The sequence below is a fragment of the Octopus sinensis genome, linkage group LG23 (genome assembly GCF_006345805.1).
Source record: "Octopus sinensis linkage group LG23, ASM634580v1, whole genome shotgun sequence".
Lineage (NCBI taxonomy): Eukaryota > Metazoa > Mollusca > Cephalopoda > Octopoda > Octopodidae > Octopus > Octopus sinensis.
Genome location: NC_043019.1, coordinates 30,156,343 through 30,171,725, shown reverse-complemented (window position 1 = coordinate 30,171,725; position 15,383 = coordinate 30,156,343). Strand labels below are relative to the sequence as shown.

The window sequence follows — 15,383 nt, the reverse complement described above, 5'->3', positions numbered from 1 at the left end:
GGTTGCCGAAACAGACACTCCGAGGATTTTAACCCAATACCACTCGGTATCAGACCAATCCGCCTTGGGTGGCCCGACGGCATAGCTCTGACACTACCTGTTGCCAGCGTCCCCACCATTGTGAGGAGGGGATGGACTTTGGGGACGCAAGATGGACTTTGGGGAAGCAAACTTCCTCATAGGCCTGTTGCAACGTCAGAAAAATCTCCATAAAAGATTTTCCCAGTTTGAAATGGGATTACATGCAAACACTTTACTCTTTTTAAATCCTTCAATGGTTAACTTTTGATAAATAGAAAAGTGCACAAGACATACGGGTGCAGGAATAGCTGTGTGGTAAATAGTTTGCTTTTGCAACCACATGGCCTAGTGGTTAGAGCAGCAGACTCGCGGGTTCAAATCTCAGACTGGGTGATGTGTGTGTTTATGAACGAAACACCTAAGCTCCATATGGCTCCGGCAGGCGGTAATGGCGAACTTCTGCTGACTCTTTCGCCACAACTTTCTCTCACTCTTTCCTCCTGCATCTTGCAGCTCACCTGTGACGGACCAGCGTCCCGTCCAGGTGGGGAACCCATACGCCAAGGAAACTGTAATTATTTGTTTATTTTTATGAAACTCAACTTGAATTGTGTTCTCAACTCTTTGGATGCAGCAATTCTGAGAGAATCAACATTTCTAGAAGTACCAAAGTCTGTTAGCATGTTTTAAAAACAAGTTTTCTGAAATACAGGGAATTCATGTTATTGCATTTACTTTATGTATGAAATCTAAGAAAGGTCAAGCACTGTTGCTCATATACTACGGAAGTGTCAGAAGTGAGTATAATAACATGTGTGTGTGTGTGTGTGTGCACGCATATGTGTGCATGTGAGTATTCCAAATGGCTATTATAAATTTGTATAATAAATTAGAAGAAAATGAAAATAATCTGACCTTGACTGTTTGGATGTGAATTTGTCTCTTGTAAGCAACTGTCCTCATCGGAAATGGATTCAACCAATGGAATGCTATCTGAAATAGAAGATACATGAATATATATATATATATATATATATATAACAGAAGACATGTACACATGTGCATGCACACATACACATACACACACATACACATATATATCAAAGTATCAGTATTATAGATCCATTACAGCTGATCATATCAATTAGTTTTACATTGAATATTAGATAACCAGATATCAGATAACAGAATAGCTAATACTTGTACTCTTCAGGGATAAAAATATGGTAACTGTTCTGTTATTAGGGGTGAAAAATTGTCACATCAGGACATCTGGTTGGTGAGCACTGTGAGAAATGAAGAAAGGAAGTTGCAGGTGACAATTACAAGAGGGATTTATCAAGCATTTTGTCCCTTAGCCCCCTCAAAATCACAAGTTATCTATATATGTGTGTAGAGGAGTGTCTAAGGTGTTGGTATATATGTAGGATTGATATATGTATGGGGGAGATGTTAGAATTGGAAATCGGTGGGGTACCTGAACCATTAAGCCCATGTTTGGGGTGCACATACATCTATGTGTGCCTTCATGTGTGTATGGTTTAGTTAAAGATTTTGCTGGGTTCTGAGGATGTGATGGTAGACTGATGGATAAGATTCTAGTTATTATAATTATGGTGATTATATATACCTTCTTTCATTTGAAAATGGGCTAAAAATCTTGTTTCTGCAGTTTAAGCAGAAAACTTTTTAATTCAATTCTTTTCTCAGCTAAGCATAACCTACATTTTCTGCTATTACTAAAATAAACCTTGCACTTCTTCAAAATTTTTCATTTGATGTTGTAATGTGTGGTGCTTTCCTTCAATGACCATACATATTTAGCTAGGGCTGTGACATTGAATCTCTCCCAGATATCAAAGGAGGACTTATGGTTGTAAAGTCTGATCCTGAAAGGACCTTCTGTCACACCCACATACTTCCACACATTAGACTGCCCAATGGGGTCATTTGACACCACCTCTGCCTTATATTTGACTGCCTCAGTGTTGGCAGTAGCAATTAAGGAGATATATGATGCCTTTGCATGAGCATCCTGTCTCTGTCTCAGTTGTGGGCCTACCAACTAATATTTTCTTTACAATAGGTGAACAGCTCAAAGAAACTCTTGAGATATGTCTAAAAACTTTACAGAACCTATTCATATGGGCAAAGTTTTTGTCCACAAAGCAAAGGCAGATCTTAACCACACAAAGTTTTACACTCAGGGAGTACTACATGACTTTCCAGTGTATTTTCTCCTGTAGGGGCTAGGGGCTACTCCTATCCTGAAAACTGCTGGCAGCAAGAGCCTTATTGTAGCAGAGGGCAATAGCATCAAAAATCTCTTTACTCAAAGACAGATCAGAGTTTCTTCTGCTGACCCCTTCACTAGGTTTCTGAACATTATGGCTGGATGACAGGAAGCTGTGTTAATGTATATCAGTGTTTCATTTGACTTTCTAAAGGGCCTAGAGGCGTTGGATTCCAGATCCAAGGTTACACCAAGGAAACCAACAGTCTTCAGATTGGTATCTATTGTAACCACTGAATGTGTATATCCTGAAAATAAAACTAGGGATGCCAGTTAATCCAAATCTAAGAGAAAGACTCAGAGAAATAGAAGATTTAATTATGGTGTCAATACTTACTTGTGTAATTTGATTAATATTCACCATTTTTTCCCCAAGAACTTGCAAATATTTGTTAACAGCCATGTTAGATGGCTGGTTGATAATTTCTTCTTCTGATACTTTGAAAAACGCTAAAGCAAATCTGAATAACACCTGGAAAGAAATTATAGCAAAATCACAATTATTCTTAAAAACAATCTTAATTAACCATAGATTGGTAATTTACTATATTTACAGATTTTTATATTTCGGAATTCATTTCTGAAGCAAAAAGGAAAGAGAAACCAGACTGACCTTGCTTCCTTCATACAAGAAGGCATCCCAGACTCGTAGGAAAGTCTCTGGAGGTACATTGTCAACAAATATGGTAAGGAACCAATTGAAAGTGAATAAAGACAAATCAATGTTTTCTTTCTCTAGGTAGCCGTGTAGTCGGGGAAGTTTGTCTTGTACAAGGTCTTTTAATACACGCTGGAAATGGAAAAATAAGTCGATCATAAACAAAATTTCAGAATTCTGTGTATCAAATCTATGCAGAACATTAAAGCAAGGGTCAGTCAAAGTGAAAGCTAAAAGCTAAAACCAAAATTTATTCGGAAACATTTTGTACACTAGTAGAGGCGCAATGGCCTAGTGGTTAGGGCAGCGGACTCGCGGTCGCAGGATCGCGGTTTCGATTCTCAGACCGGGCGTTGTGTGTGTTTATTGAGCGAAAACACCTAAAAGCTCTACGAGGCTCCGGCAGGGGGTGGTGATCCCTGCTGTACTCTTTCACCACAATGGCGGTGCCCCAGCATGGCCACAGCTCAAGAGCTGAAACTGGAAAAACAAAAACAAAAACAAAACTATCTTGTTTGAAAAGATCAACACTAAATGATGTTTCAAGCAAAACCTTTGTCATTATTAACCCTTTCATTATCAACCCAGCTGAAACCAGCTCTGGCTCTGGGTACAAATGTCTTATTTTCATAAGTTTTTAATAAAATCTTCCACCAAACCTTAGTCGTCACAATTTATGTTCCTAATACTAGCTGAATGATAGCTAAATTCTGTTGTGTCTGGGTAGAGTAATTTTCTTTTTGTGCCTTATAATGTAACACACTCACCGGTAAAATTTCCACTTATTTCTTATTTTTATTTTTAAATAAAAATAAGAAATAAGTGGAAATTTTAAAATAAAAATAAGAAATAAGTGGAAATTTTACTGGTGTGTGTGTTACATTATAAGGCACAAAAAGAAAATGACTCTCCCCAGACACAACAGAATATGCTTCAACACACAAACTCATATAAAGAATCTTGCAAACCAAATCCAAAAATGAGATAGCTGAATTATTTGTTATATTTAAAGTAATTGAAAGAAACACAGAGTATCTAAAAAAAAATACAGTAATGAAAGGGTTAAGCAGTGAGCTGGCAGAATTGTTAGCATGCTAGCCAAAATGCATAGAAGCATTTCATCTGTCTTTATGTTTTGAGTTCAAATTCTGTCATAGTCAACTTGCCTCTTATCCTTCTGGGGTTGATAAAAAGAGTACCAGTCAAATACTGGGGTCAATGTATTCAACTTATACTCTTTTCTGAAATTTCAGGCCTTGTGCCTATAGCAGAAAGGATTATTATATAAATCAAGGATTCCATAGCCATTCAACATTTAAAAACTAGTTTTATAGAAACTTCTTTCAAATTTACTATTTTGTTTTTCGCACATTAACTTGTGTAGGTCGAACTGTGTAAAATGCTAGAGAAAGAAACCCAGCTATTTCTTGCACACATCCAAAGCAAAAGTTATTCAGGGCCCTTAAAATACTATTGTGGATCCCCAATTGACTATTTTGTTTCATAAACCCCCAAAAATTTTATATGGACCATCAGGGTCTATATTGACCATCAGAGGCCATATGGACCATCATAGGCCATATGGACCATCATAGGCCATATAGACCATGGTTGAAAATCACTGATTTAAATGCCCAGCATGCTAATGATTCTGTTAGATCATCATCATCATCATTGTTCAGCGTCCGCTTTCCATGCTAGCACGGGTTGGACGGTTCAACTGGGGTCTGGGAAGCCAGAAGGCTGCACCAGGCCCAGTCTGATCTGGCAATGTTTCTACGGCTGGATGCCCTTCCTAACTCCAGGATGCCCTTCCTAACGCCACTGCCTTCCTTAATTAATTTATATATGATATACTTTATAGTGAATTGTTATGTGTGCAATTGCTACTACACCAACTGTATCAAAAGGTTTGCTTTCTTTTGAAACAGACCTCATTTGTATGTTTCAAGTCATAATCAACAATTTTGCATCTAGGTAACTGAAATTTTGCATAAGGGCACATCATTTCAAACAAATTTACAAGGTGTGAATTTTAGGGGACAGTAATTATTTGTTTAAGGTGGCGAATTGGCAGAAACGTTAGCACGCCGGGTGAAATGTTTAATGGTATTTCGTCTGTCGCAACGTTCTGAGTTCAAATTCCGCCGAGGTCGACTTTGCCTTTCATCCTTTCGAGGTTGATAAATTAAGTACCAGTTATGCACTGGAGTCAATGTAATCGACTTAATCCCTTTGTCTGTCCTTGTTTGTCCCCTCTATGTTTAGCTCCTTGTGGGTAATAAAGAATTAGGTATTTCATCTGCCGTTATGTTCTGAGTTCAAATTTCGCCAAGGTCGACTTTGCCTTTCATCCTTTTGGGGTCGATGAATTAAGTACCAGTTACGCACTGGGGTCAATGTAATCGACTTAATCCCTTTGTCTGTCCTTGTTTGTCCCCTCTATGTTTAGCCCCTTGTGGGCAATAAAGAAATAAGTAATTATTTTGTTTATTTTTATGAAATACAAGTTTATGTTCTCAACTGTTTGGATGCAGCAATTCTGAGAGAATCAACGATTCTGCTAACGATTCTGCCAGCTTGCTGCCTTAATTAAATTACATATTATGTACTTTGTGGTGTTTTGTTATGTATGTGATTCCTTAGTCTATGGAAAGGAATCATCTTGCATGAAAGTGGTCCATGGTGGTCACTGCTATAGAGGTGGGTGCAGAGTGTTGATGTGTTTTTACCTGATCGGTTTGTGCAGCAATCATTGTAGAGCTGTAATAGTCTTGTGGTAGAAGATATTCCACAATGGCAATGAGGCACCAAAAGGCCTCCTCTTCTGACAGGAATAACAAAGCAACAGCAGCAAGACGGTTCAATCCCTGTTGAGAGAAAGAGAGAAAGAAAAACATTAGATAGGTGGAAAAGTCTACTACAATTACTACTACTAGGAGTAGTAGTAGTAATAGTAGTGGCAGTAACAACAGTAATTGTAATATTAGTAGTAGTATTAACAGTACTTATATCATCACCGTCATTGTTGTCAACATTGTCATCATCATCATCGTTGTTACTACCATCATCATCATCATCATCACCGTCACCATCATCATCATCATCATCACCATCACCATCATCATCATCACCACCATCCTACCATCATTGTTATCATCATCATCATCATCCTACTACCATCATCATCATCATCATCGTCATCACCATCATCATCACCGTCACCATCATCATCATCACCACCATCCTACCATCATTGTTATCATCATCATCATCATCATCATCATCATCGTTATGATCATTCTGCGAGCTCATTGCCTTACACCAACTGTGGAAGTAATCCTTTCTACTATGAGCACAAGGCCTGAAATTCTGGGGGAAGGGATCTAGGTAATTACATCGACCCCAGTATTAGACTGGTACTTATTTCATTGACCCCGAAAGGTAGAAAAGCAAAGTTAACTCAGCAGTATTTGAACTCAGAATGTTAAGATAGAAGAAATACCACTAAGCACTTTGTCCAGCAAGCTAACGATTCTGCCAGCACAAAGCCCTTTGGCAAATTTGGTAATAATGGTTCCCCATTTCGGCACATGGCAAGCATTTTTTTTTTTATGATAGTAGGGGGTTAATTTGATTACATTGACCCCAGTGTTTAACAGGTACTTATTTTACTGACCCTGAAAGGATGAAAGGCAAAGTCAACCTGGGCAAAATTTGAACTCAGAATATAAAGACAGACGAAAAGCACAAGGCCTCGAATTTGGGGGAAGGGATTAAGCACAAGGCCTCGATTTTGGGGGAAGGGATAAAGCACAAGGCCTCGAATTTGGGGGAAGGGATTAAGCACAAGGCCTCGATTTTGGGGGAAGGGATAAAGCACGGCCTCGAATTTGGGGGAAGGGATTAAGCACAAGGCCTCGATTTTGGGGGAAGGGATAAAGCACAAGGCCTCGAATTTGGGGGAAGGGATAAAGCACAAGGCCTCGAATTTGGGGGAAGGGATTAAGCACAAGGCCTCGAATTTGGGGGAAGGGATTAAGCACAAGGCCTGGAATTTAGGGGAAGGGATTAAGTCAATTACATCGACCCAAGTGCATAACCGGTACTTATTTAATTGACCCTGAAAGGATGAAAGGCAAAGCTGACCTCAGCGGAATTTGAACTCAGAACATTGCAGCAGATGAAATACCATTAGGCATTTCGCCCGGCATGCTAACGATACTTATTTCTTTACTGCCCACAAGGGGCTAAACATAGAGGGAACAAACAAGGACAGACAAAAGGAAATAAATCGATTACATCGATCCCAGTAACTGATACTTATTTAATCGACCCTGAGAGGATGAAAGGCAAAGTTGACCTTGGCGGAATTTGAACTCAGAACATTGAGGCAGACGACATACTTTTAGACATTTCGCCTGGCGTTCTAACAATACTCCCAGCTTGCTGCCTTAGCAATTGTAGTAATAATAACACTAATATGAGCAATACCAGCAGTAGTAGTGGTAGTGGTGGTAGTGATGGTAGTGATGGTAGTGTGGTGGTGGTGGTGGTGGTGGTGGTGGTGGCAGCAACCATGGCGTTATGCGCAACAGAGAACTTTCAGTTGTTCCATTCATTATTTCATTATGCGACAAATCCCATGGTGAGACTAAATGCTAACGAGAGCTTAATCCAGCACACCATTAATGAATTATTTAATAGTCTCTCTCTGTTGTTATGAATGTAATATGAAGAGAAGGTGTGTGCATGCATGTGTGTGTGTGTATGTGTGTGTACAATGTGCATCTTCCTGCTGTGTTAGTAATGATCGTTAAGACACGATTGATTTGTAATTGGTGGTAGTTAATTCGTTAGAATGTTTCATAAATGGCTGAGAGGACAGAGAGAGAGAGAGAGAGAGAGAGAGAGAGAGAGAGAAAGGAATTGTGTACGAAGAAGTTTGGCTGAATCTTTAGCTTTCGTTTCACAATAATAATGACAACGGCAAGGAGGGGGAGAGAGAGAAAGAGAAGATTAGCGGAGGAGGAGGAGGAGAAATTAAGAAGAAGCAGAAGAAGAAGAAGAAGAAGAAGAAGAAGAAGAAGCAGAAGAAGAAGAAGAAGAAGAAGAAGAAGAAGAAGAAGAAGAAGAAGAAGAAGAAGAATTGAAGAAGAAGAAGAAGAAGAATTGAAGAAGAAGAGAAGAAGAAGAAGAAGAAGAAGAAGAAGAAGAAGATAAGAAGATTAGCGAAGAAGAATAAGAAGAAACAGTAGGAGGGAATGGTCTTTCACTTACTTGGCAATATCCTATTGAGCTACACTGCCAACTGAATGCTAAAAGAACTCGTCTCAACTTCTGAACGTGTTCACTTTCTAAGGACATGTAATACTTATTGTTCGGTAAAGTTCGCAATAGATCCAGTTCAATCTGAATGAAAAGATAAAAGAGTTTTTGTTTTTAATCATTTGAAATAAATTAGTTTGTTATTCTATTACCTATATTATTTTATCATATTATTGGGTTGTCCAGAAAGTTTGTGCCTATTTTTAAAGGAAAGAAAAGGGTCAATAAATTTTTGCCATTACATTTTTAATCAACCAAATATGAACCATTTTGTTTCACAATGCGTCTCCATCTTTCCTTTAACTTGAAAATACCCTCTTCCCAGAATTGAGGTGCTTTCATGGCAAAGAATTCATCAAGGTATCTTTTTACATCATCCAAGGAATTGAAATTTTTACCATTAAGACTATTCTGCAGAGATCTGAATAAGTGGAAATCCAACGGAGCAATATCTGGTGAATATGGAGAGTGGGGTAACACATCCCAGCTGAGCTACAGCAATTTTTGTCTGGTTCCAGAAGCATCAAGTGCCAAAAATGTACTCTCTTATCTTCCATTTTAAAGGGTTACAGAATTAACACAGGTTATAGGAACAAAAACCTTCTTCCTCGAAAAGATAGCTTAAACTGTGCTCTAAATGGAGGTGTAGTGAAATCCTATTTTATGGACTCAACCATGTTCTAAAAGAAGTCGATAGGTAAGCTACTATAAATCGGCACAAACTTTCCAGACAACCTAAAACTTTATTATCTATATTAGAATACAAACTTTATTCTTTAGAGTTTAAGTCAGCCATATCAAGCCTAAATATTCTCCCTGTATTATGTTCAAACTAGCAAGATCTGCCCTTTCACACATACCCAACTATGTCACTCTAAAAATAACAACCAAATCATTGAAATTTGTAAGCAATGAGATAATACATGGTTAATTCAAAACAATGTGAATAAATAAGCATTACATTTGACAGAATAATCTGAATGCTAAATGGCCATATCCAACCCAAATATTCTACCTTTTTTTATGTTCAAACCACCCAGATCTGGTCTTTCATGCATACCCTGCAATGTCACTTGGAAAACAACAATCGTAGCATTGAAATCTCTAAACAATGAGATAATGCATGATTAATTCAAAACAATGGGAATAAATACTCACTATATTTGACAGAGTAATCAGAATGCTAAAAGGTTAATATTGCTTGGAAATAATTTCAAGGGTTGTAACCCCTAAACAGATAACATATAGGATTAACAACAAAAAGATAGAGATTTTAATCAAGTAGCATTTTGGTATCATTCAGTTTCATTGCACACTTACCCAGTCTATACACCACGCAGCCAAGCACACTGCACTGCCAACTATAATATACTGCCAAGCATAGTACACTGCTAACAAACTACAATGCCAAGCACACTACACTGCCAACCACAAAGCACTGCCAACCACAATACACTGTCAAGTACAATACACTGCTAATACAATGCCCTATGCAGCACAATGCATTGCCAACCATAATACACTTCCAACTATAATACACTGCCAAAATGCTACACTGCCAATATACTACCCTGCCAAACCACTACACTACACTACACTGGCCAAAACAATACATTGCCAACTACACTACACTGCCAGGCACAGTACACTGCTAATCACACTACACTGCCAACTATAATACACTGACAAGCATAGTACACTGCTAACAAACTACGCTGCCAAGCACACTACACTGCCAACCACAATACACTGCTAATACACTGCCCTATGCAGCACAATACATTGCCAACCATAATACACTGCCAAAATGCTACACTGCCAATATACTACCCAGCCAAATCACTACACTACACTACACTGGCCAAAACAATACATTGCCAACTACACTACACTGCCAAGCATGGTACACTGCTAATCACACTACACTACCAAGCACAATACACTGCCAACTAAACTACACTGTCAAGCACTATTTACTACCAAGACACTACGTTTTCAATACACTACACAGCCAGCCATACTACACTGTCAATACACTACAGTGTCAGCATGCCACAGTTTCAACACATTACACCATACAGCCAGTCACAATACACTGTCAATACAACACACTGTTCACAGCTTGCCATGATACCCAACCAACACGCCACATGAAAATAGAATTTTTAAAAATCAACAAGAGACATATGTGAATAGGCTAAATTCTTACCTGTTTCGCTTCAGGATTAGGCTTTTGGTTAATAACTTGAGCAACTAATTTCTGGTAGTGGTCTGCATGTAGATGCTTTCTCCGGTGTGACACATAAAAGTTTACGCATCTACCAAAGATAAGAATAGGTTAACCGAACCTCCAAATATATGCACTTATTAAATCTAAAGATAGCTAACACACATGGCCCGGTAGTTGAGAAGCTTGCCTTCCAACCATGTGGTCTTGGGCTCAGTCCCACTGCACAGCACCTTGAACAAGTGGCTTTTACTACAGCCTCAAACTGACCCAAAACCTTGCGAGTGGATCTGGTAAACAGAAGCTGAAAGAAGCCCATTGTGTGTGTGTATGTGTGTATATATATTGTGTGTATATATATATATGTGTGTGTGTGTGTGTATATATGTGTGTGTGTGTATATATATGTATATGTATATATATATGTGTGTGTGTGTGTGTGTGTGTGGTGTATAAACGTGTGTGTGTCTCTCTTTCTCTTCTCTCTCTCTATATATATATTATATATATATATGTATATATATATATATATATATATATATGTATGTATATATATATATATATATACACACACACACATTATTTGAGGTCTAACAAGGCTACCAATGGTTTCATGCAGATAGAACTCTCTCAACAATTATTAAGCCTGCCATGTGGAAACGTTGGTACTCAACACCATCTTGGATGAGAATACATGAAGCTACATGAGACTGTACAGGAGTTTGGGATAAATAAATAAATAAATATACAGATGATGGACAGTAACTAATTAATCTGGTTTGGAAAATCAATAATCCAGAAAGACTTTGGTACGAAAAGTTCTGGAAAAAAACCAATGTTGTACCTGAACCATTAATTTCAATCAATCCCAGTTCTTGGCTGGTATTTATTTTATCAACCCCTGAGGGATGAAAGTTAAAGTTGACCTCAGTGGTATTTGAACTCAGGGCATAATGGAATTCAGTTAAATAGCACAAAGTAATTTTTTTGATGCACCACCGATTCTGTTAATCCACCGGGTATTTTTTTGGGAGGAGGGAATGAATAATAAAATGATTTCTTTCATATGACGCTAAACCAATATTGTCAGAGGAAAGAGTAAATTCAATCGATTCATGTCCAGTATCTTATTGGTAATTCTGCCATCCATCCACCCTTAATTTCAAAGGTAATAAATCAAGGTCTCACCCATTCCAGATCCGTTCTCTGTGTTCTTGAGGAATTCCAGAACGAATTAGAGATTTCAGTTCTGAACATCTTTGAAGTTCTTTCTTGTCCAAACCAGTCATAAAATTGTCCCATTTGTTTTGATGTAATCGCTTTTCTTCAATTTCCTGAAAAGTGAAGAAAATAAATGCATATTTGAAGATTTATGGCGCTTTAGTTTAGATACGGCAGTGAAAGTCTGAGAATAAAGAAAACATGACATGTTTTGATAATTTATGATGAGTTTTGGTAAGTTAATGCAACAAAAGACCATTAATACTTGGAGCTAAAGGAATATATAAATCACTTCTAGTAAACAGACTTGTATTTCTTCTAAAATAATTTGAAATATTTAAGTTTGGTTAATTAACCCCTTACCCAACAATTATTTTGAAAATAAATGTATTTTTTCAGACATATTTTTTAATTGTTTTATTTTACTATGTTTTGAATGGTGATTTCGAGGTATATTTCAAACCTTATTTATTATGAATTTTAATTCAAGAATATTGATTTTAAATTACCGCTTTGGGCAGAAACGAGTTAACCCGTTTTTAGACGAAGGAACTCGTTTGCTGTCAATTTGGCGAGTCTATCTTTTGACGAGTTAACTCGCCAGAGATAGAAAAAAACGATTTTGGTCAAAACGTATATATTCATTTCTGCCAGGTAACGGGTTAAAGCATTTTTCTATCCACCCCACCAAAAAACAAAACAAAAAAAAACGAAAAAGAAACAAAACAGGATGTCAAACAAACCAATTCATCGTCATTGTCATCATCATCTTCATCGTTTAATGTCCGTCTTGCATGCATGCATAGGTTGGACAGTTGACAGGAGCCAGCCAGGTAGAAGACTACCCCAGGCTACTGTGTCTGTTTTGGCAGGGTTTTTATGGCTGGATGCCCTTCCTAACACCAATCACTCTGCAGAGTGGACTCTGTGCTTTTTACATGGCACTAGCACAGGTAAGGTTAGTTTTGGCATGATTTTTACAGCTGGATGCCCTTCCAAATGCCAACCACTTTACAGTTTGGACTGGATGCTTTTTACATGGCACCAGCACTAGCAGGGTCACCAAGTAACTTGCAAGACAGGGAATTTTGAGAAGGGCAGGGACATTTGAGGAGAGGAACTTGTGTGTCAGAGGATGAACGGTTAGAGTGTGACAGAGAGACAGAAACAAGTGTCTTGCTATAACGGAGGGGGAATCGGAGGAAATGATTTGGTGTCAAATTATGAAAGGTTAGAGTGTGACAGAGAAATAGAGAGGCAGAAATAGATGTCTTGCAATTGGCGGAATAAATTAGACAAATTACACAAAATAAAATACAGAAAACCAAAAGTTCTGGAGGAATACAAGGAAGGTCTTTTACTCGGTAGTAAAGAAATAATAAATGATTTGTTAAAATGAATTAAATCTACCTTGATACTAGTATTGAGTTCTTCAGATTTCCTCTGCATTTCAATGGCTCGTGTTGATAGCAAATCTCCCTCGTTAGTGGCAGGATAACGTACGAAGCCATAGTTATCATACTCAGGTGAATTCCTGAAATTTAAGAATGTAAACATTTATAAACTGACGTATTAAAGCTGTACATAGAAGATTGTAAAGAATTGCATTATATGTACATTGTACATTCTTACTTTGATGTTTATTTTATGAATTAAGTGAATCCTCAAAGACAAGCTGATTAACCATTTCATTTCTTAAAATCTATTTGTTGCAAAGAAAATTTTAAAAGAAAAAAAATCTAAGTGATTGGTTACAGGTATGGCTGTGTGGTTAAGAAGCTTGCTTTGCAAACCACATGGTTTTGGGTTCAGTTTCACTGAATGGCACCTTGGACAAGTGTCTTTCTTCTACAATAGGGCTGAGCTGAAAAAAATGTCTTCCACAAAAACATGTATTAGGTTGCTTTGGAAACAGGTGAAGGTTTATGTTTATGATAGGAAGGGCATCCAGCCATGAAAAATCCACTTCAACAGATTCCATCCAACCCATGCAAGCACGGAAAAGTGGACAAAAAAACGATGACAACCATGATGATGATGATGATGATGATGATGACGATGACAGCCACGCCTATTGCCCATTAGATAACAAACACTCTGAAAAATGAAATAAATTCTATACCCAGACATTTAATACAACACTAATTAGATTTATAAGTCCTTCATAACAGACATTTTAATGCTATTACCATATAAAAGCTATCTTCAAATGCAAAGAATCTTTATGAGATTATTTCTGTTGTGCAATGGAGGATTTATAGGAAAACATTAATGGTATAAGTGAAGAATTGCCGATATATAAGCTAGCATGAAATGCAAAATAGTATTTCTCTGGTGCTATTTACGTTTAGCCCAGAGTTGGCACTGATCAATTAGATCTATTAAGATCAAAGGGAATCCAGCCATAATTATCAAATATCTTTTTTGCCTTTATCAAAGTGTATCTAGGACTACATTATCGAATGTAGCCTTCCCTTTTTTTTAAAAATAAAAAGGATGTCGTTAGAGGGATGTTTGGTTGATATTCCTATCAGATTGAGCATATTTATGATCTAAGACATTTCAGCCATGACCATCTCATCTTTTTTTTTATAGAACTGCATCATCCATTGAGAATTTAGAAATTAATCACATGATTTGTGAATGCTGACTGATCGAGTCTGGGAGATCCTCAAGGGAGAAATATTGAAAGACAATCAGCAAATAGATAATTCCTACATGCTTTACTGTATTTAACTATCAACTGCCAATAATTTAATATTTTTCAGAAAGTTCCAGAAAAGTATCATCGTTACTACCATCACCACCACCACCACCACAACCACCAGCATCTTCACCCCACCACCACATTTACCACCACCACCACCACCACCACCTTCACCACCATCTTCACCACCACCACCACCTTCACCTTCACCACCACCACCATCTTCACCACCACCACCACCACCACCACCACCACCATCTTCACCACCATCTTCACCACCACCACCACCATCTTCCCCCACCACCCCACCATCTTCACCACCACCACCACCACCATATTCCCCCACCACCCCACCATCATCACCCCCATGCCCACCACCTTCACTACCATCTTCACCACCACCACCACCACCACCACCACCACCACCTTCACCATCATCACCACCACCTCCACCACCATCACCAGCATCATTTTAGTGTCCAGTTTTCCATGTTAGCATCATCAGATGGAGTTCATTTGAGGCAGATATTCTACAGTTGGATACCCTTCGTATTGCCATACCCATTTGCAAGCAAGGTGCTATTTCCCCCATGGTCAGACATGTTTTTGCAAAATATCGGAAATGAATCACATTCATTTACATTACACGGTTTCAAGACAGAGACACAAACATACCCCCTACACACACACACACACATAATACATATGTACACACACACACACACACACACATTATGTATGTATGTATGTGTATATATGTGTGTGTGTGTGTGTGTGTGTCTGTGTGTGTGTGTGTGTGTGTGTGCGTGTGTGTGTGTGTGTGTGTACACATATATATCATTGTTGTCTTCATCATCATTTAACATCTGCTTTCCATGCTGGCATGGGTTGGACAGTCTATCATGGAGCTGAGCTGTCCAAACTCCAA

At 38.1% G+C, this 15,383-nt stretch overlaps 1 protein-coding gene across 7 annotated transcripts in view; it reads right to left on the bottom strand.

Moving 5' to 3' along the window:
• Positions 1 to 15,383, bottom strand: part of LOC115223427 (TBC1 domain family member 2B) — a 295,916-nt gene that overhangs the window by 8,081 nt on the left and 272,452 nt on the right. For all 7 annotated transcript variants that reach the window (XM_029793960.2, XM_029793959.2, XM_029793964.2 and 4 more), the window contains 8 exons: positions 13,159 to 13,282; positions 11,716 to 11,861; positions 10,510 to 10,618; positions 8,253 to 8,384; positions 5,705 to 5,842; positions 2,928 to 3,104; positions 2,652 to 2,786; positions 937 to 1,014 (listed from right to left, as the gene is read on the bottom strand). In XM_029793960.2, coding sequence (XP_029649820.1) covers positions 937 to 1,014; positions 2,652 to 2,786; positions 2,928 to 3,104; positions 5,705 to 5,842; positions 8,253 to 8,384; positions 10,510 to 10,618; positions 11,716 to 11,861; positions 13,159 to 13,282 — 1,039 coding nt within the window. The remainder of the gene's footprint in view (positions 1 to 936; positions 1,015 to 2,651; positions 2,787 to 2,927; positions 3,105 to 5,704; positions 5,843 to 8,252; positions 8,385 to 10,509; positions 10,619 to 11,715; positions 11,862 to 13,158; positions 13,283 to 15,383) is intronic.